The 19,488-nt window shown below is 46.1% G+C and overlaps 1 protein-coding gene across 2 annotated transcripts in view; it reads left to right on the top strand.

Moving 5' to 3' along the window:
• Nucleotides 1–10,483: 10,483 nt before the first annotated feature.
• Nucleotides 10,484–19,488, top strand: part of LOC144773630 (cell division cycle-associated protein 7-like) — a 65,814-nt gene continuing 56,809 nt past the window's right edge. The window contains exons 1-4 of one of the 2 annotated variants that reach the window (XM_078658787.1): nt 10,484–10,505; nt 11,385–11,507; nt 12,393–12,701; nt 17,198–17,278. In XM_078658787.1, coding sequence (XP_078514913.1) covers nt 11,433–11,507; nt 12,393–12,701; nt 17,198–17,278 — 465 coding nt within the window. In that variant the 5' untranslated portion in view covers nt 10,484–10,505; nt 11,385–11,432. Of the gene's footprint in view, nt 10,506–10,535; nt 10,658–11,384; nt 11,508–12,392; nt 12,702–17,197; nt 17,279–19,488 lie in introns of those variants that run through there. The other variant, XM_078658780.1, reaches the window with a different exon arrangement.

The following is a 19,488-nucleotide window of genomic DNA, read 5'->3' as shown; positions in this document are numbered from 1 at the left end:
AGCCGCTGCCCCTGGTGTCGCCCCTGAACTGAGGTTCTGCGTGGACTACCGGGGACTCAATGCCATCACCCGAGCCGACGCTCACCCTATCCCCCGCGCCGATGAGCTCATTGACCGTCCGGGTCTGCTCATTTTCTCAGCACCTTTGACTTGACCTGCGGATACTGGCAAATTGCGCTCACAGAGGGAGCCAAGGAGCGGTCCGCCTTCTCCACCCTGGATGGGCACTATCGCTTTCGCGTGATGCCCTTCGGGATGAAAAATGCCCCGGCCACTTTTCAGAGACTGGTAAACAGAGTCCTGGCCGGGTTGGAAGAGTTCAGTGCCGCCTATCTGGACGATATCGTGGTTTTCAGTTCGGAATGGAAGGAGCACCTCCAGCACCTCCGGAGGGTGCTGATGGCCCTGCGCCAGGCAGGCCTCACAGTGAAAGCTAGCAAATGCCAGATTGGGCAAGGATCGGTGGTCTACCTGGGACACCAGGTAGGAAGTGGGCGAATTGCCCCTTTACAGCCTAAGATCGACGCCATCTTAACCTGGGAACCACCAACCACCCAAACAGAGGTCCCAGCCTTCCTGGGTCTCACCGGCTACTACCGGAGGTTCATCAGGAGTTACGGCAGCCTCGTAGGTCCCCTCACAGAACTAACGTCCAAAAAGCAGCCCCAGAAGGTGCAGTGGACCCCCACCTGCCAAGAGGCGTTCGACACCCTCAAGAAAGCCATGTGTACTGCCCCCGTGCTACGAGCCCCCGACTACTCAAAAGAGTTTGTGGTACAGACCGATGCTTCGGAACACGGCATTGGGGCCGTACTAACCCAACTGAATGAGAAAGGTCTAGACCAGCCGGTAGTCTTCCTTAGCCGGAGGCTACTCCCCCGAGAGCAGAGGTGGAGCACCATCGAACGAGAAGCGTTCGCAGTAGTCTGGGCCCTAAAGAAGTTACGGCCCTACTTGTTCGGAACCCATTTCCGAGTCCAGACGGATCATCGACCATTGCGGTGGTTGATGAAGATGAGGGGCGAAAACCCCAAACTACTGCGATGGTCGATCTCCCTCCAGGGGATGGATTTGACTGTAGAGCATCGCCCTGGTACCAACCACGCCAATGCTGACGGCCTCTCCAGGTTCTTCCGCCTCAGCGGCGAGAACCCCCAAGAGGATGGGTAGTTCTCCCCGACTTTCAGCTGGGGGGGACGCATGTTAGACCCGGCCTTGTGGCGTGGTCCTCCCTGACCCGTAGCATCCCCCTTCCGAGCTTTACACCACAACAGACCCCTGAGTCCCCCAGCCTAGCCGACCGTTCCCTCCATGTTACACACACACGTCCCCGGACTTCTCTGTCCGTGCCCACTTCCCGGCCCCTAAGATGGCCGCCCGATCCAGCGCGGCCTAGACCGAGAGGCGCCACCTTGGCTGGAAGACATCGCGCCCCCTTGAGTGAGAGAGGGAGGAGCAGTTTCCCTCACACCTCCAACCTCCCCTCGAGAGATGGGTTTCAATCGCCCTCCGGCCACCCTGAGGGCTGGCTCCACGCATGCTGTGTGTCTGGGACCCCTCCCAAACCTGACATGAATGGATCAAAGGGCCGCGTGGCAGGAAACCCCAACAAGCGGCCCTCAGGTGCTAAGACCCCAGGATACCAGAACTCCGAAGATCAGAGAGGAGCCGTCCTATAACTGGGGATGCTCCAGGACTATCAGGAGATTCGATTCTGGAACGACGAGAGCCCTGCTGACGTGGTCGCGGCTCGCTTGGCAGAGAAGGACTTCTGCTGGAACCACCTGAGCCCCGCTGAGTGACTCGCGGCTCCCCTGTAACTTTGGAACACCTGAGCCCTGCTGAGTGACTCGCGGCTCCCATGCAACTATGGAACACCTGAGCCCTGCTGAGTGACTCGCGGCTCCCTTGCAACTTTGGAACACCTGAGCCCTGCTGAGTGACTAGCGGCTCCCCTGAAGATCGTAAGACCTCCGACATCCTGCTTGAGCCCTGCTGAGTGACTCGCGGCTTTCTGACTCTCCTGGTCCGGCTGGACCCCAAAGATCGCATCATATCCCCCGGCTCGAGGATTGAGAGCTGTGCGCCGGATACGCACCGATATTGACACTGATCCCGTAAGACTGTCCCGCTACCCCTACCCTGCCCGAGACTCATTGAGCCCTGGCTCTAGTTGTAAATACCTGCCTTTGCCGATCATAAAGATCCTTTGAAACACGAGATAAAGAAACGTTCTCAAGAAGCTACGGTGTGGTGTCTCTTTGTCGTGTGGTGCTTGTGGAGTGTGTACGATCCTAGATTCTAGACTCTCCCCCTTGAGAAGTCTCCCGCCAGGGCTCCTCTTTGTAACTAAGGAGGTGGGTCCCAGGGTGGTCAGGTACACTGCCTGCCCTCCCCTGAGGTTGCCTTCTAACAGTGCCTGATATAAGCACCAGAACATCCGGTAGCCAGCAAGATTTATTTTTTATCCAGCTAAAATCAATCTGAATCCAACAATAAGCTTAATATGAATGAACATCAAAGTTCCTATTAAGCCCTACTCTACCAGCGGGAGAAGAAATAGCACTTGCATTGTTTCTCCATCACTCTTTCATGCCTGCTATATGTCTGAAGAAAAGGCTGTAACTTTTCTTCTGTGAAAGTAAGCTATTTATCTAGCAGAGGGATGTCCCAATGAAAGCAAGAATGTTTAAAGGCACTTAGTTGAGCATATGCCCAATCAAACTGGTGAGATGGAGAAGTATTCTGCATGGTTATGGACATGCACCAATGCCTTGAGTGCTTAACTGTACTTTATGTCTGGCCCCAATGCTATATGTTTGCTACTCTCATAGTGGTGGAAGGCCACTGCCTTCACCAGGAGTTTAGCAGCACGGGCGCAGTGGTGGCAGCATACCGTGTGGTGATTAGTAGGAGTGAACAGGTACTTTATAACATGTATCAGTGGAATGAGGCCTACAGGCTCACTCAAATGAAAGTTCTGGTGCTGTGTACTTAACTCACCCTTGAACTATATTGGTTTGATAGGTAGTACTGCGCAACACAGAGGTGGTATATCTACGCTGAGTGCATGTGTGCCAGGGAAAAGTACAATACAGTGATAATGCAGTACCAATAAGTGCGTGCATGCTGCATGTATGAGAGGTACAGTACATAAAGTATGCAGTGCTGCCCAGTGCATGTATGATAAAAGCATTTGCCGAGTGTATGTGTACTTATGAGCGGTACAATACATAAAGGGTGCAGTGTGTGCATGATAAATGAATCTGCTTGATCTATATGTTTCTATGAGAAGAACAGTACATAAAAGATGCAGTGCTGGGCAGTGCATGTATGTTAAACAGACCCACCAGAATATAGCGGCATGGATCGGCAAATTTAGCGGCACAAAAATGAAAATTTAGCGGCACAAAAATGGAAATTTAGCGGCATTTAGCGGCATTTTATTTTGGTTTTTTTTATACAACAAACACAGATATCTTATTGTTTGAGTTATTTTAGAACATGGAGCTATGTACATTTTGTTTATTTACAATTCAGCCCATTTGTTTTGGTTAAAAGGCATGTTAATCTTGACCATGTACGTTCAGTTCTTCCGAGCACTCCAAATCTAGACCAGTATTGTGCTGCTGGTTATAATGTAAAAACAATAATGCCCGGATCGATTGCTCTGAAAGGGACCGTCGTCTGGATGAGAGAATAATTTTGTAGATGCTATTGCTCCTTTCAGCATCTGCAGAACTGGTCACACAGTCCTTGTATACAGCTGCAAGTTGGGAAAGAGCTGGAATGCGGTCAGCCAGCCCACGCCAAAAGAGGTCAGTGTCAATCACTCCAGAAACAGATGCCTGCACTGCTTCTGGGCCTACATTTTCAAAGTAGAGGCGAAGCTCCTGATCGGGAACTTCGCTCAAACCAGGGATGGCTGAATAGGCACTCTTCTCATTAGGCAGGATGCAGAGTCGCGCAGGATTAAAAATGCGCACTTGTTTCAAGAATTGTATGCCTGGCTGGGCCTCCCCCATGTATTTGGCCACCTTTTCTAGTGAATGTTCAAAAGCGTCAATAAGCTGGGCGGTTATCCTTTTTTTCTGTGCCAGACTTAATTTTGCCCCTGCAGTGGTCTCTAGAAATGGCTGTAGTGACTCCACAGTGAGGACTGAATTATTGGTTAGGTTCATGTGGAGGTCCTCCAAATAATCATATACCTTCATGGTCACTGGTGTCTGACTCTGGAATAACTCCATCAGGTTTAAAATGGTTTGGCATTTTTCTGCCACAATGTCCAATTGGACTTTGATGCACTCCCTTTGGTCGCTGTGAAAAATCTTCTGTAGATTTTCAAGGGAATCTGGGGGCGACTTGCTGAGTTGCATCTCGGACTCCACAAACCCAGCATAGGCCTCAAAGTGCTTGCAGTGGTACTGGACAGCTGCAAACCAAGAATTCCAGCAGGTACTGCAAGGGTCAGGTGCCACCCGTGCCTTCATCCCATGGTTCTCAGCAAGATGGTGCAGGTACCTTCTCTTTCTGCTACCGGCCATGTAAAAAATGCGGGAGAAGTACAGAAGGAAAGCATTTAGCTCCACAAAAGGCTTCCTAAATGCCTCTCCAACAACGAAAATAATTATGGCCCCCGGGGACCCGCCGCGTGCCCCGTGTGCGGCGGGCCCCCACAGAAACTAACAAAAAGAATTTATGGCCCCCGGGGGCCCGCCGCGTGCCCCGTGTGCGGCGGGCCCCCACAGAAACTAACAAAAAGAATTATGGCCCCCGGGGGCCCGCCGCGTGCCCCGTGTGCGGCGGGCCCCCACAGAAACTAACAAAAAGAATTATGGCCCCCGGGGGCCCGCCGCGTGCCCCTTGTGCGGCGGGCCCCCAAAACAACAAAGTTAAATAAAAGAAATTTTGCCCGGGGCCCGCCGCCTGCCCCGTCTGCTCTGCGGCGGGCCCCAACAGCACAGCCAGCGTGAAAATGAAGGTACCTGGTCTGGCTCGGGTCGTTGGTTGCTCCCTCCTGTGCTGACCTGCTGATCGGGTTCGTCTCTTCTTGGTCGTCTCGTCGGTCGCTGCAGACTGCTCTCCTTCTCCTCCCTCGGCGCCGCCGCGAAATCCTGGATGCTGGAAGCTGGAAGCAGGGGAGCTCGGATCGTCGATCTCGTCGGAAGTGAGGAGGGGTGGAGAGGAGGGCAGCAAGCAATAGCCTTGGAGAGAGAGAAGAAGAGAAGACGAGATTGGCTGTGTCTCGTCCAATCAAAAACAGCGGATTTCGCGGCCGGTTTGCAAAAAATCGCGGGATTTGCACAAAGATGCAAATTTTGTGATTTTTTTTAAAATCGCGATATCCTGGAGGGTCTGGTTAAAGCTTATGTTGGATGTATGTGAGCCCATGAGTGGTAGTGTACGTGGAGGATATATTACTGTGAGGTGCCTGTATGCTGTAAATATGCACTAAGCATAAACATGACTGTAAATGGTACAATACATACAGGGCCTTAGGTTCCATTTTAGAAGACACAGGCCTGCAGGGTGAAACATGGAGAGAAGGTAGAAAGACCCCCAGACATAATTGTGTTTTGCAGCATACTGTAACCTGGATGGGACACATACGTGAAAGGGGAGAGTGATTATTCCTCTGTACATAGGGTGCTCTTTGATTCAGTGAGAGTTCACAAGGAATGGGCCTGAGCACATATCAGGAAGGAGATAGGGCTGTTAAGGGAATGATAAAGTCTAAGTCTGGGGGCTCTGGGAACACCTTTTGATGCATGTATCACTTTTTCTGACCTCCAGGTGTGATCTCTAACCACTCCAATGGCCTGTGTCATGGGACTATAAGCTTTGGAGACACTACTGTTGTGACAGCTTTTCAACAGGAAGAGGGAGCAAAGTAATGGCCACTTCAAAAGAAGCAGAAGCCCAACATAAAACTTCAAGGACTCAGACCCTAAATCAAATATTGTGTCTGGAAATGGACTATAAGGGGAGTTTGAGACTCCAAAAACTGTCATCTGCCAAGTAGCCATACGGGCTAGGTGAGGAAGGGAATCTCTGCAAGACATCTGCATGTGACCAGGTCTGGGGCCAAAGTGCACTACTCTCCATGATGGGTGAGGGGACATCATCCAGGGAATCCAAGCCCACCTGCCCTGGAGAACCAGCGCCTACCTGCTTGCCAAGACCAGTTGCACTGTGAGGGAGAGGAGAGAACTGGAGGGAGCAAGGTCCAGTGGGGAGCCCTATTGAGTGGACTCTGTGTGAGGAAATAGCTTCTGCACTGATCGGGTCGTAGCCCGTGTGCAGGACAAAGTCATCAACCCCTGTACGCCAGGAAAGGGCCTTCACGAATTTAGCTGTGTCATGTTGCGCCGATAGGGTTAGAGCCTGTGTACCGTAGTGAGGCGGCAACCCCTTAGGCCAGTAGGGGCAACTGGGGAAAAGACTGCTGTAGCTCTGTGAGGTAGTGAGGTGGCAACCTGTATGCTAGGCGATACCGCTGTAGAGAATTTCACCAGGCTGATTGGGTCGGAGCCCATGGACAGTGAGTTTGTGGTGACCCCGTATGTTAGAGGCCAAAACTTACAGGCCATAACTTGGAGCACTAAACTGCAACTAGTTCTGTAACCTCTCCAGAGAAGTGAGGACGCCATGGGAGCACTTGCGTACCATCACCCAAGTGAGGGACGCAAGGCAGGGTAGTGATAGCCACCTCCCATCTGGAGACAAATGAATAGTTACGCCACAGAAGTAACTGCAGAATGCCTCTGACTGCTTCAGAAGCATGACCGCGAGTGAAAGACTCTGCACCTGCTAAGTACAGCTGCCTGGGCTGCGTGCACCAACTTACCTGAACTTGGCTGAAGCCATTGTGAGCGCACTCAGGAACTCCAAATGCTTTACACATGTTACTGTGGGTAAGAATGGTTTTGGACCAGTCAGCCACAGGGAAACTTGCGGCTAATTTAGCATGGTAGCGCTGGAACACTATTGACTTTAATCATAAAGAACTCTTGAGTCTTGGAGTACTAGTGGGGTACGACCTTGATGCTACCAATAGTGAATGGGGAATTGCTTAAGTGAGGAGCAGGACAGGAAACTGCCAAAGAAACACTAGAGGTCAAAACTTAGGGGAGGACTCTGTAATTACTCGTGGATGTTGTTATTTTCTCTTTGTGTGGGCAGAGATAAAAGATAAAATACTTTTATGTTTTTTCATAAAAGTGAGTATTTGGCTGGACATTGATTTATTGCTGCTGCTGTGCACATTTTGGGTTGAGACCCCTGTGTTCACTATCCTGTATCCACAACACCCCCTACCCCACCCCCCCCCCCAACCCCCAAGGAGGCCTTGGACTGCTTGGACTACACTCACCCTGAGAGTCACGTGCAGAAGAATTTGGCCCAGATACTCAGAAGCATAGTAGGTCAAGCCCTGGGACATCAGGAGTAAAAGGCCTCATCCCCATGGTTGAACCCAGCAGGCCCTGCGTGCCCCGTTGCCCTCTGAAAGGGGTTCTGACACAAGTACAATAGTATCTCACCAATTTCTTTCACAATGGAACACCAAGATATCCTCAAGCGTAAGGTTGGAGCATGATTTCAAATCCTCTCCTAATACACAGACTCCAACACCTCTGATAAAGAGCTTCTTTTTATTTTTGTATTTATTGCGCATGAATAAAGTGCGTATGCAGCCGGCATGCTATTCATGTCAGTGCTGATTGTGGATACGCTAAAGTGGGGCTTGAGATCCTTGAGCACACCATGCAGTTGCAAGTAGCTCTTTTCCTTTACAGAAAGGATCAGCCAAAGGAACGGCAGTGCATCTAGTGACCACAATATGGTGTTCAGTCGGGTACCCTTAGTCACCTACATATGCATGTGTTTACACTGATGGCCACAAAAGGCAATTGACTGTTTACAGAGTACATCTTAAACCAGATGTCTCCAACCAGTCAATCACGAGCTACCAGTAGCTCCTAGACACCTTCAAAGTAGCTTGCAGCCTTGAATTCATCTTTAAATAATCACAGCGTCACATTTATATTTTAATGTTAAGGGAAGCCTGTGTTTACTTTGCATTATCATCAACTGCAGATAGTAGAGCCTGCTAATGAGCAGGGCTCAGTCAGATTTATAGGCAAGGTTGGCTCACAGAGGTGAAAACTGTAGTGTGTAACTCTTAAATATAAGTGCTTGTTGTGTGAGAACAAACTATGTTTCTGAATGCTTTTAAATGGAGAAAACTAAAATGAAAAGTTACCTTAATGATTAACTCTTCATTTGAGTATTTCCCAATTCAATGTGTCACATTTACAAGCAGCAAGCCATTTGCTCCCAATGGGCAGTAGACGCTGTGCCATATCTATACTTAAATAAGTCATTTTTCTATGAAATATTAAGTATAATCTCCATTTCAATTGAGCCAAGCATGTCTTAATGTTCATGAAGCATGTTTATGTACTTAAAAGTCATCCAATTCAAACCAACTTATGTTAAAGAATTACAATTTATAATATTAAATGCATTAACCTTTATTCTATAAATTCAATAAAAATACTCTGCACCAGTATCTAAAACCCTTCTCAAGTCACATCCGGTCCCATTTCATTTTATTTGTCTCACATCTTTCTAGCATAGACCGTTAGTGCATTACATGATCTTTAGCACATTTTAATAATGAAATAAACTGTACGACAAAGGGCAGGGTGCAAATAAAAATAGGAGCTTCTCGCGAATAGAGCTTTGAAACTTGAGAGTTCTGGTTGTCACTTTTTACTCATCATCTTTCAATTACTTGCTGCCTCGTTTCCTTTTCATGCTGCGGTTTTCTCACTGGTGCTTTTACGTCACTACCCATAGTTTGGTTGTCACATGTCCTTATTAGACAGCCACTTATGCCCGTAGCCTACTGCTCATTTCTCCCTCACACGTTTACGATTTCCAGGGTCGGGCTGTGAGTGAATAGGCCCCCATTAATACACTGGACAGCTAAAGAAGTGTCACATATTTGCAATTATGTGCAGTTTTGAACTTGCATAAACCACCCTGTGTAAGTGTTTTTTTAGGGAAACATCATTTACCACGAAGGCATTACCACTACTCACGTTTACCACGTGACACTTACCACGCAGGGTGCCTTCCACGCAGGGTACCTTCCACGACGTCTTTACCACTGGCTAGGGGGGAGACGTGGTATTCCTTCTAGTCGATCTGCGTGGGCATGGGGGGGCAGAGGGAGGGGGGGGGCTCGGAGGGGGGCTGGGGGGGGTCTCCCCCGCCCAAAAATAACAAGCAGGTTACTTTAACAAAAAAACGAACATAAATTTAAAAGAAAGAGGAAAGAGCCTCCCCCTAAGACGTGCCGTGTACGTCGAAAAAGAAGTCCTTTTTTTATTTTGGTATACGTGTTTTGACGCTTGTTTCAAAGGAGGATGGAAGTAAGGGCTCGTGGAGAAAGACGTGAAGGTAAGACGTTGCAACGCGTAGTAAAATGCTACGTTGTAAATACCAGCGTGGTAAAGCCACTTGCGAGGTAAAATTCGCGTGGTAAAGCCATGCGTGGTAACTGAAATCGTGGTATAATCATATAGAATATGGGAAACATCATTTACCACGAAGGCATTACCACTACTCACGTTTACCACGTGACACTTACCACGCAGGGTGCCTTCCACGCAGGGTACCTTCCACGACGTCTTTACCACTGGCTAGGGGGGAGACGTGGTATTCCTTCTAGTCGATCTGCGTGGGCATGGGGGGGCAGAGGGAGGGGGGGGGCTCGGAGGGGGGCTGGGGGGGGTCTCCCCCCCCAAAAATAACAAGCAGGTTACTTTAACAAAAAAACGAACATAAATTTAAAAGAAAGAGGAAAGAGCCTCCCCCTAAGACGTGCCGTGTACGTCGAAAAAGAAGTCCTTTTTTTATTTTGGTATACGTGTTTTGACGCTTGTTTCAAAGGAGGATGGAAGTAAGGGCTCGTGGAGAAAGACGTGAAGGTAAGACGTTGCAACGCGTAGTAAAATGCTACGTTGTAAATACCAGCGTGGTAAAGCCACTTGCGAGGTAAAATTCGCGTGGTAAAGCCATGCGTGGTAACTGAAATCGTGGTATAATCATATATTCGTTTTTTTAAAGTATGGAATACGAATACTTCACGGATTTGAGCTTCCTGCAGCCAATGTCTCATGCTAAAGCGCTCTCCCCTCTACCTAGGTATTTACCGCACAGTGTACCTTTGTCTTATTAAGCAACCAAAAGCAACCTATAGTACGTTACCCACCGACAGTAAAAAAAATGGTCTCTGTCGAAGCTGTTCTTTGCTAGCCAGCCGCTTAACGGGTAGTAAGGTTGTCAACGTCACAAGCCAGGCGCTACAGAGCCCTCCACCAATAGCGGCCCTCTTCTAACGCGTGGGCGGGATTACGTAGTCTCCAACAGTCGTCGCTTGTGCAGGGTCCACGCCGAAATACGTGTTGCGTCCGCCATCTTGCATTAAAGAGCAGGTAATCAGTGCGCGGCTGCGCGCGCTTCTTCTGCTTTTCCGGAGGTTGTTGACGTCAGCTGCATAGCTATAAAAAAAGGAGCTTGCGAGCCTTCCCGCTTTCTTGCAAGGACACGTACGGGTTTCGAAATGGGTCCAATCGGGCAAGGGAAGGTGTGTTTTAATCTCAAGGTGTTGCGTTGCCAAAGTACGTCCAGGAAGAGGTCTCTATAGTTATAGTTAACTGGTGGCTGCAAACGAGACGCTTCTGTAGCTCTTTTATTTTAAGTAATTCCTGGTTTGCTTCTTGTACCTGGTTTTGGAGACTTCTATTAAAACTTGTTGCTCAATTATGTTTGCAAATTGATTTTAAAATTACATGATTACCCTTACCAAGTGGTCTGCAAACCGGGGTTTAAAGCCTGTCTTTTACGTGTGGTTTGCACCATGTGCTTTGTTTGCAAGAAATCATTTGGTATTTTAAGTGACTCCGACACCGGTGCACATGAACTGCATACAAGGACCTTCAGAGCAAAGGCCTCCTTTGAACCGAACTACGCCGAAATAGTAACATTGGCAGTACCTTTCCTCTGTATAGTCTTGGTGGTTATAGTAAATCTGTTCTGTCATCGCACTTATGAGTTTCCCAGATCAGTTGAATAGAGTTGGGCTTTAAGAGAGCCAGAATAAGTAACTGCCACCAGCAGCTGTTAGTGGGGCTGTGTATTAACCAGATCCACCGCTGTCTGGAAAAAAAACCGCAGGGCTGATTATTTCCTTCCTTAATTTCTTCTGACTAAATTAGCGTAGTTCAGCTGCGTTTTCTTGATGGGCAAAGCCTAGCTTTCTACGCAAGGAAGGGGATTCCCTAATTCATTAATCTTTCCCTCTACTTTCCCAGAAAGAGAGCTTTGACAATGAGGCTTCAGCTGACCTCAGCTGGGTTTTCATGGATGACTCCGATGACGAACGCAACAGGACGTTTTTGGGGTTTTCGGCTGATGATCTGACTGGGCTTGAACAGGTAAGATGGTGGAGGTTAAGCTAGGGTATTGTGTGTGTTACAATATGGAGTAATACTGTTTATTTATTTAAATTTGTTTAGGATTTTCAAGTGGCAGTACATTATGTGCTGGTGCTAACTATTAACTTATTTCTGGTTTGTACCTTGTCTGTTGCCATATTGCTGTACTGAGCACAAGTTCAAGGCCTATCATTTATAATCTGTCTATGGCCTGACACAAGGAGTGTGCAGTCAAATTCAGCCTGGTAACTCACTGTGGTCTACTTAAACATCCATAATAAAAAAGAAAGTGCTATGTATTTTATTTTGGCACGTTTCCCTTCCACCTATGATTTTATCTTCGTTGAGGCATAAGACCTTAGGTGCAGCAAAATAATTTTATACTTGGTCTTACAAATGATAGACTTTTGACAGTAGTCATCAAGTGTCCAAATTGAAATGAATTTTATACAGTACATAATTGATTAAAAGAAAGAGGAGCTGAAAAAACTGTCAAACGTGTGTCAGGAGAGATTGATTATTTTTATATCACTTCTCTAGTAAATTGGATCCTTAATTAAATAAAACATTGCTCTGGGTTTGAGGGGCGGCGGGGTCGGATGAAGATATGCCAGTTAAAAAAGGGAGCAGGGTGGTCGCACCTAAAACATGATTAAAAAAATATTTAGTCCATTAAAAATGTTTATAAGTGGGCAACTGCTACTCCCCTTTTCAATACACCAAGGAAAAGTCACTCTTATTACTCAAGTATGTGATTTATATTCTTTTTTTTTTTCCTGTCCCTAGTCAACAGCGAACCATGTCTTTTACCTTTTCGTATATGTATATATATATGTATGTGTGTATGTTTGTGTGTGTATAATATACTGTTTTTTTTTTTGTTAGTCTTTGGAGCCAGACTTCAGGAGCATGAATCTCTCAGAATCCAATGCGGAAGACCAAGTGACTGCACCAAAGCAGGAGTCCAGAAACACTTCCAAATATTCTCTCCGGGTTGTCTTCAAGGTGCCCAAGAAGTCCAAGCATAGTAACAGCGACGAAGAGGAAAAAGCCAGAGAAATTACTCTTCCTCAGTCGAGCTCAGTCACACCATCCATTGAAACAAGTGCACCTGAAAGCTCCGATTCAGAGGAAGAAAAGAGCGTTAACTTCCTTGAGAAGAGAGCGAAGAATATCCAAGCTAATAAAGCTATGGTATCCTATTTGATATTAATTTCTCTTTTTTTCCCCTTTCACTTATGTAATCACATCCATCAGTCGTTTATACTTCCTTGTAGTGATTAATAGCAAATCTTTATTTTAGTGGTAAGGTTGAATGACCGATCAATGTGGCTCTGTTTAAATTCTTGTAGTGGCCACTTTATTGCACTAGGGGAATCCCTTGGGCAATATTATAGCAGTCGCACTGGATTTACAGTCGGTTACTATAGTGAGCACTGAGTATCCATGGAAGTGTTGGAAGATGCAAGGATGTGTATCAGGGTTTCCTGTTACTTGGTATGTACTAAGAGTGATTTAATGCCTACTATTCCATCCAAAAGGCATGTGTACTTTAAGGCTAAATTATCTGGGTACATTTTCCTGTTGGCTTTTTGGGTATCTGTGCAGGTGTGACTTTGAGGGAGTGTGATACCTGTTGGTGTTACTCATAGCAACAAATGTGCCTGGATTGGTGTAGTACAAGTGGGTCCGGTCTGGTAAGATGGGGAGATTCCTGCAGTTTACGTTGTAAAGATATTTAGTAAATTTGGTTGGAAGAAGGCTGCTGGGTTGTTTAGAGTATCTGGTGCTAGTATTCACCCACTCTCCCCCAATGTATTGTATTCCTTTCTTTGGTTCTTGCCTTCTCTTCATAGCTGGAACCAGGGCATCCAAGAGTACTACAGAGAATTCAGTTTGTCTGAGCAACTGGAAGAAATTCTATAAAGGGACTTAAAGGCCTGGTGTCCTTTGTTTGACAATACAGGCCTCCCACTTAGGTTTCGGTGGATTGTTCTTAATGCAAACTGTCAGAACCTGTCAAAACGTTTTCAGGAACACGTTATAGAGAATATGCTCTTATTTTAAAAGATGCAACCCTCCATGTTTACTAAAGTTTAACTTCGCAAAACAGTTTAACGTGTGGTTAAAGCACTCTGATCTGGAATAGGGGTATGGTGGGGCAGGGATTTGTAAAAACAAAACTGTTAGTTCCCCCCACAAGAGGGGCTTATAAGGCTTTTTTCCTGAAAAGATTTCACTTTAATTTTAGAAAAAATACTTGACAATTTGCTTGTTCTCAATATGAACTGCAAGCATAAAAATGGCAGAGAAGGACCGTCCAGGGAAGAAAATGGGCAAAGAGGAAAGGGTAGAGGGTGCATAGTGACTGTGGAGAGTTCAAGGGAAGGAGATTAAGTCCAATACCGGACACTGAAACATCTGAGGTTAAAAGGAATCTGAGGACCAACTATGTTGAGTATGGTTGGAAATTAGTAAATTTCATTGAAGGTTCGGTCTTGATTTGACAGGGGGTAAAGGTAATTTAGGGGACCCCCGGTGCAAACCAAGCAGGTGAAAATAAGAATAGTAGGATTGTTATAAGAAAAATAAGGTAGTAGCATGTGCAATTATCCTTCCCTGGATCATCTGCACGTGCAGACATCAGGACTCCATACCTAATGCAGTTCTTCATTGGAGTCGGTGCAGCATACTGTCTCAGGAGGATGTATGATGGCACCAGATTACGAAAAGGGTCATGTTTATTGGTGTGCCAAAACCTTAATTTTTCTAGTTGAGCCCTTTTGTTGCCTACCTGGTAAGTATTTGCTTTAGGTACTAGTATTACTGTGGTGCCAGGGCCTATATAGAATTGAACTTAAGTTGAAAGAAATAAACTATTTAACTCAGTGGATATCTAGGTCATGCCGCTGAGAACAGTGACCAGTGGTTTTGAATTTGCCTTCTATATCCGTAATTGCACACCATAAACTTCCAACAAAAAACAGACATACAATGAGTATGGACGAGCTTGAGAGCTTGTTTCTCTTGGGCTGTAAGAGTGTGCTTGTCAAACTGCAGCATTGAGTGAGGAGGTGCGAGCGAGGTGAGGGCCCGTAGGTCTCATTAAAGTTGCAGCATCCTCGAACCAGACAGACTATTATGCATGAGTCTTCAGAACAGTGCCTTCCTTCTCTTGTATGCCGTCACCCTGTACCTCCACAGAAGCAACACTTTGCAGGGACAGTTACCATCAGCTTTATGTATTTCCGTTGCTCAGCCTGCTTCACTACCAGTGGCTGGTTCTTGACTGTGTTCCTTAAATTCACCAATTTGGATCCATAATCTGTGGCCAAAGACAGATGGGTGCGTTTCTCCAAATACTGAGACTGTAGAGTAAGAAGAGGGCACGATTCAATCTTCAGCTCAGTGCTGAACAATATCCCCCACCCCCCAAACACACACACACACTTGTGCTCCCCTGGCAGTTCAGGGGCAGGTGGAAGAGGCACACATGATGAGGGGTTATGTCCAATAGTGAGAACCACGGAGAAACACCCCAAAAATGGACCATGCACACCTATTGGGGTATTGAGAACAAAATGTACTGGGATCTATGGTACGTTTGGAGTACTGGCTAATTTTGGTGCACATATCTTGGAAACCTGTATCCTTCACCTTCCTAATGGTATACAGATCCCACTTCTCTAGCAGATGTTCTGAGTTGCTGCTTCAGCCATGCTGTCCTTAACCTCCTGTCAGTTTTGGGCGGGTGGGACCTTAGACTTGCGCCAATCCTCACACTGTTTGCAACAGTTAGTTCTGGTCCCTTATTTCCAGGGACAACTCTTGTGCAAGTGGAGGCAGTGGCTTAGATTCCTTCAGGGAGAAGCATATGGCCACCAAAATGCTTGATGGATAGAGGTGCTGCACTTCTGCCAGTCTGTCAGGATCATTACGCCCATAGGACCGAATGGTCTTGAGACTATGGAATGTGGAGGCTCCAGTTCCCATCGTTCTAGAGTTCACAAATATGGATCAAATAAAGATTTAGGTCAAGAGGATCGAACAGCTCTTGCTAAAGGGCAGAAGTAATAGGCGCATATACCAGGTCTTCAAAGGTTTAAGTCAAGACTACGTATGCTCCTACTGTCCTGCCATCAAGACATGGTTTTGGAATCCAATGGGAGTGAACAGAGCTTTCACAGGTGCACCAGTGTAATGTATTGAGACAGATCTAAATCTTTTTGCCCCTGTCACAATTTAGATGGCTGTCTGTTATAGCTTTAGTTTAGCTTAGTATGGATTTTCTCGGAAGTGTTCTTTGTATATTGGAGTTATGTGAAGGTGCCTGTTTGGGTATGGGCACGATTTCCAATGACCTTAAGTGGGGAGTAAACCTTACTTAATCCCTAGAGGGATTTCTTTACTGCTGAAATGACGTAAGTTAGCATACCCAGAGATAGGAATTGGGTTTTCCGGAGTTTACTAGTGGGTGAGCAGGAAGATGGGTTGCATCTCACAAAAAATGCCACTTGAATAGAACTGAAGCACTTTATACAGATCCGAAGCAACAGATCTTGGAAGATGGTAATAAGGCATCATATTGGGGCCTTGACATATTAGTGTGTGCACCTTGAGGGAAACCCACAGGTCCAGTCATGTCTACTAGCTAATTAAGCTAGTAGATTAAATGCACCAGTGTCCCATTGCCTTGTCCACTGTAAGGCCACTAGGGCTCAGATGTGAGACCAGAGTGTATCAGATCCTTGGATAGTGTTCAGTTGTTTAGATTGCCCAGTGAGTGCAATTGGGCCTGTCCCCATGATAGATTCTATTTGTGGATCATCCAGATGTACATTGACGGTCGCACCAGATGTATGCAAGTCTGTGATCACTGCATGTGCACAAGGTTTCCACAAGTCATGGCAAAGTCTCCTTCATAGTACAGTTTAAAACACTTATGCCTACTATTGTAAGGAATTCAACTGTACCCTGTGGTTAATAAGTCTAGTAAAATACACCATCGGAACCAATGGCTAGGTATGCTATAATGGGTACCTGTAAAATGCTTTAGATCAGTAGGTAGACTGGCTGGGTGGCATCAGCATCCACCTGAAGTTAGAATTACTGACTCTTATTCAGTGCAATACCTGTAGCCAGGTCTTGTTAGCATCTCAGTGAATCTAGCCCTCGTTACAGCAGTTTGCATGCTGTAGTTATGCAGAAAGGAATAACTCTTGGGGTATATTTTTATGGATTAATTTCTTAAGGACATAAGGGAATATGAACAGTTTCACCCAGTCAGTGAGAAAACGAACATTACTAGCTTGGTACTTTTTTTCATCTGTCGGTGTCATTTCCAGATCCCCCCCGCCTTCTCTTGCTGACTAAATGATTACCTTGAATGAACCTGTAGAGGATAAAACCACATTTAAATAACACCCTTAAAACTTCCTTACGTTTTAAAGCTAGCTCCCTTCCACCATTAGCCTCAGCATGTTGTATAAAAGAGGGATGTTGGTGAATATCCTTTTGTTTTAATGCATCGACTACCAAAATGTTTTTGTTTTAGCTGGGACTTTGAATATGTGTTTGTTGGAGGGAGTTGTGACCCAGTTTAATAGACCTGAAAGGGATCTATGCCCTTCTGATAGGCATCCCATTGTGCTTCCGATTATGTCTTTTAACAGGCTTCTTGTTCTTCATAGCTATCTAAACTCATGGCGGATTTAGAAAAACTACCAGGGCACCTGATTCCCAAGGATGCAATGCTGAGAGGTAGTGGCAAGGTGAGTCAAGGTGCATGCAATGTACCACAGTGTGGATAATTGGATGTGGGATTAAGGTTGAGCTCTTGGTGATAACATTCACACTTCTACATGTCATTTTAGTTAAAGTTGCTTAGTATAAATAGTGAATACTCAAATTTGTCCTTTTTATTATATGTGCCCCTTTTGGCATCTAAGCTGTCCAGCATGCTTCTTGTCCCAAGCCTTCAAATGTTTGTCTAGTCTTGAAACTGAGATGTTATGAAAGTATCGAGTTGTGCCTAATCAAGCTTTTGTTGCTCTACGTAGCTGAGAGCTTGGTTTACAGCAGATGTACCCATACCTTTAAACATTCAAGCACTATAGACCTTAATTTGTGTGTTGCTTTCAGTATTGTAGTGGTATAGTTTTCTGGGACGTGATGTTCTTTTCCCTTCCACCTGCAACCATCTAACAGTTGCTTCTCAGAAGCATTTGTTTTTGTTAAATAGAGCATTGGAAATCAGTGCAACACAACCACACCAAAAATAGCATATGATATTAGTTGTGTAGGTAAAGTCAAAAGGCACCTGGGCCAGTGGCTCTTAGTTTTAAAGTCACATTTGTTTAGTTTCTCTATACAGACTTAGCCACATGAGCTCACTTTATTTTTCAGACTGTGCAGAAATGTAGTAGATGATAACCTTGCACAATTAGCTTTCTAATTTTGTTTTCCAGGAAGTTTGTAGGTAGAACTAGCAGGAACCATAGTTTTATCTGTACAGCGATGACAAAAGTTTGAAATATTTTGGACTGGTGGCAGTAGAGTTTAGTCGCCTGGTGCTCAAAGTACAGTGGTCAGCCAAGTAAATGGTGTCCAAAGGGCCTGGATGCTCTGGTTTCCTGTGTTAACAAAGTTTGAAATGGTCTTAAATGCAACATAAGGCAGACACATGATAAATTGAATTCAAGCATTAAGGCTTCTAACCATTTAATCCATGGATATGGATGTCTGAAACCGCCACAATGACCAGCGTGAGCTTGCAACTTAGAAGTAAAGACACTACCTGAAGGCATTCTTTCTGTTGACCTTATTGTGGTCCCGCCCATCTGCTGCTTCCCTTTCCCATAGGAAGTGCACGCCATGCCCCTTTCTGCCACAGCAAGTGTTCTTGCTGATACCACGCTAGAACCTTCTGTAGCATACTGAATGTATGCACTGCCTCTCCCATGTTTCCCTGTCCCTGCCTGCTCAGCCTGTGTGAGTGTTCTGAATGGGATGTTTGCTGTGTAGGCTGAGTGGAATGCTTGGGTGACTGAATGAGAGGTGACAGTTGATGGATGGGGCTGAGCAGCTAGCAGGCTGCTCCCGGTGGGGTTTGCTAGGACTTATACCTGGACTTATTCTACCTGTGTACCTGCTTACCTGATACCTGAATAAACCTACGTTGACATCACTCCAGTGTGGTCTCCTGATTACTACACTTATTTTTGTCGACGAGGTGAAGACGTCTCCACGCTCTACAGTGGTTCAAGACGACAAGTAATAATTCAAGATGCTTCCTACATCAAGCTGGAAAGGAGTCACTACTTGGAGAAGCAGTCTAACGCAAGCGACAGGTACAAGACAGAAAAGACGAGTTACAAGAGGACACACAACAGTGTCACTCTACAGACATTAAGCTACAAAGACAAAATGTGAAACCGGTACTGCAACAGCACTCAGTACAGCCCCACCGGTGCCCATTACATCGGGCAGCCCCCAAACAAGCGTGCTGTACTCCATCTCAAGAGGCTACTACAACAAGTTGCGTCATGAGTGCTGCGCAGAGTTAACCTACAGGTACGCAAATCTCTTCACACACTTTAGTGATGTTGCGCAGAGTGAGCCATTTACAGTAAGCCAATTACTTTGCTTCATTGGTATTGTGCAGCGTGTGTGCCTGATAACTGCCTGTGTTGGAACAGACCTTCACTACAATGACGCTGCCCTGTTTGTGTGCTTGATTAATGCCTGCATTGGATCTGACCTCCCTACACACTGGGTCTTGAACCAGCCCTTGCCAAGAGTCATGTTTCACGCTGCGCTGGCAAAACCTCAGACTCCCTCATCTCATGTTTGATGTTTGATGTTTGGTGGTTTTTGTATAGCGCACATACACTCCAGGGAGCATCTCGGCGCTGCTGACTTCACTGCAAAGATGGAGAGTTAGGGGGTAGTAGCTGAGCTTTAGATGTCCTTAGACTAGAGT

Source organism: Lissotriton helveticus, chromosome 1_1 (assembly GCF_964261635.1).
Source record: "Lissotriton helveticus chromosome 1_1, aLisHel1.1, whole genome shotgun sequence".
Classification (NCBI taxonomy): Eukaryota; Metazoa; Chordata; class Amphibia; order Caudata; family Salamandridae; genus Lissotriton; species Lissotriton helveticus.
The sequence above is the reverse complement of the archived record's forward strand: the minus strand, read 5'-3'. Positions and strand labels throughout refer to the sequence as shown.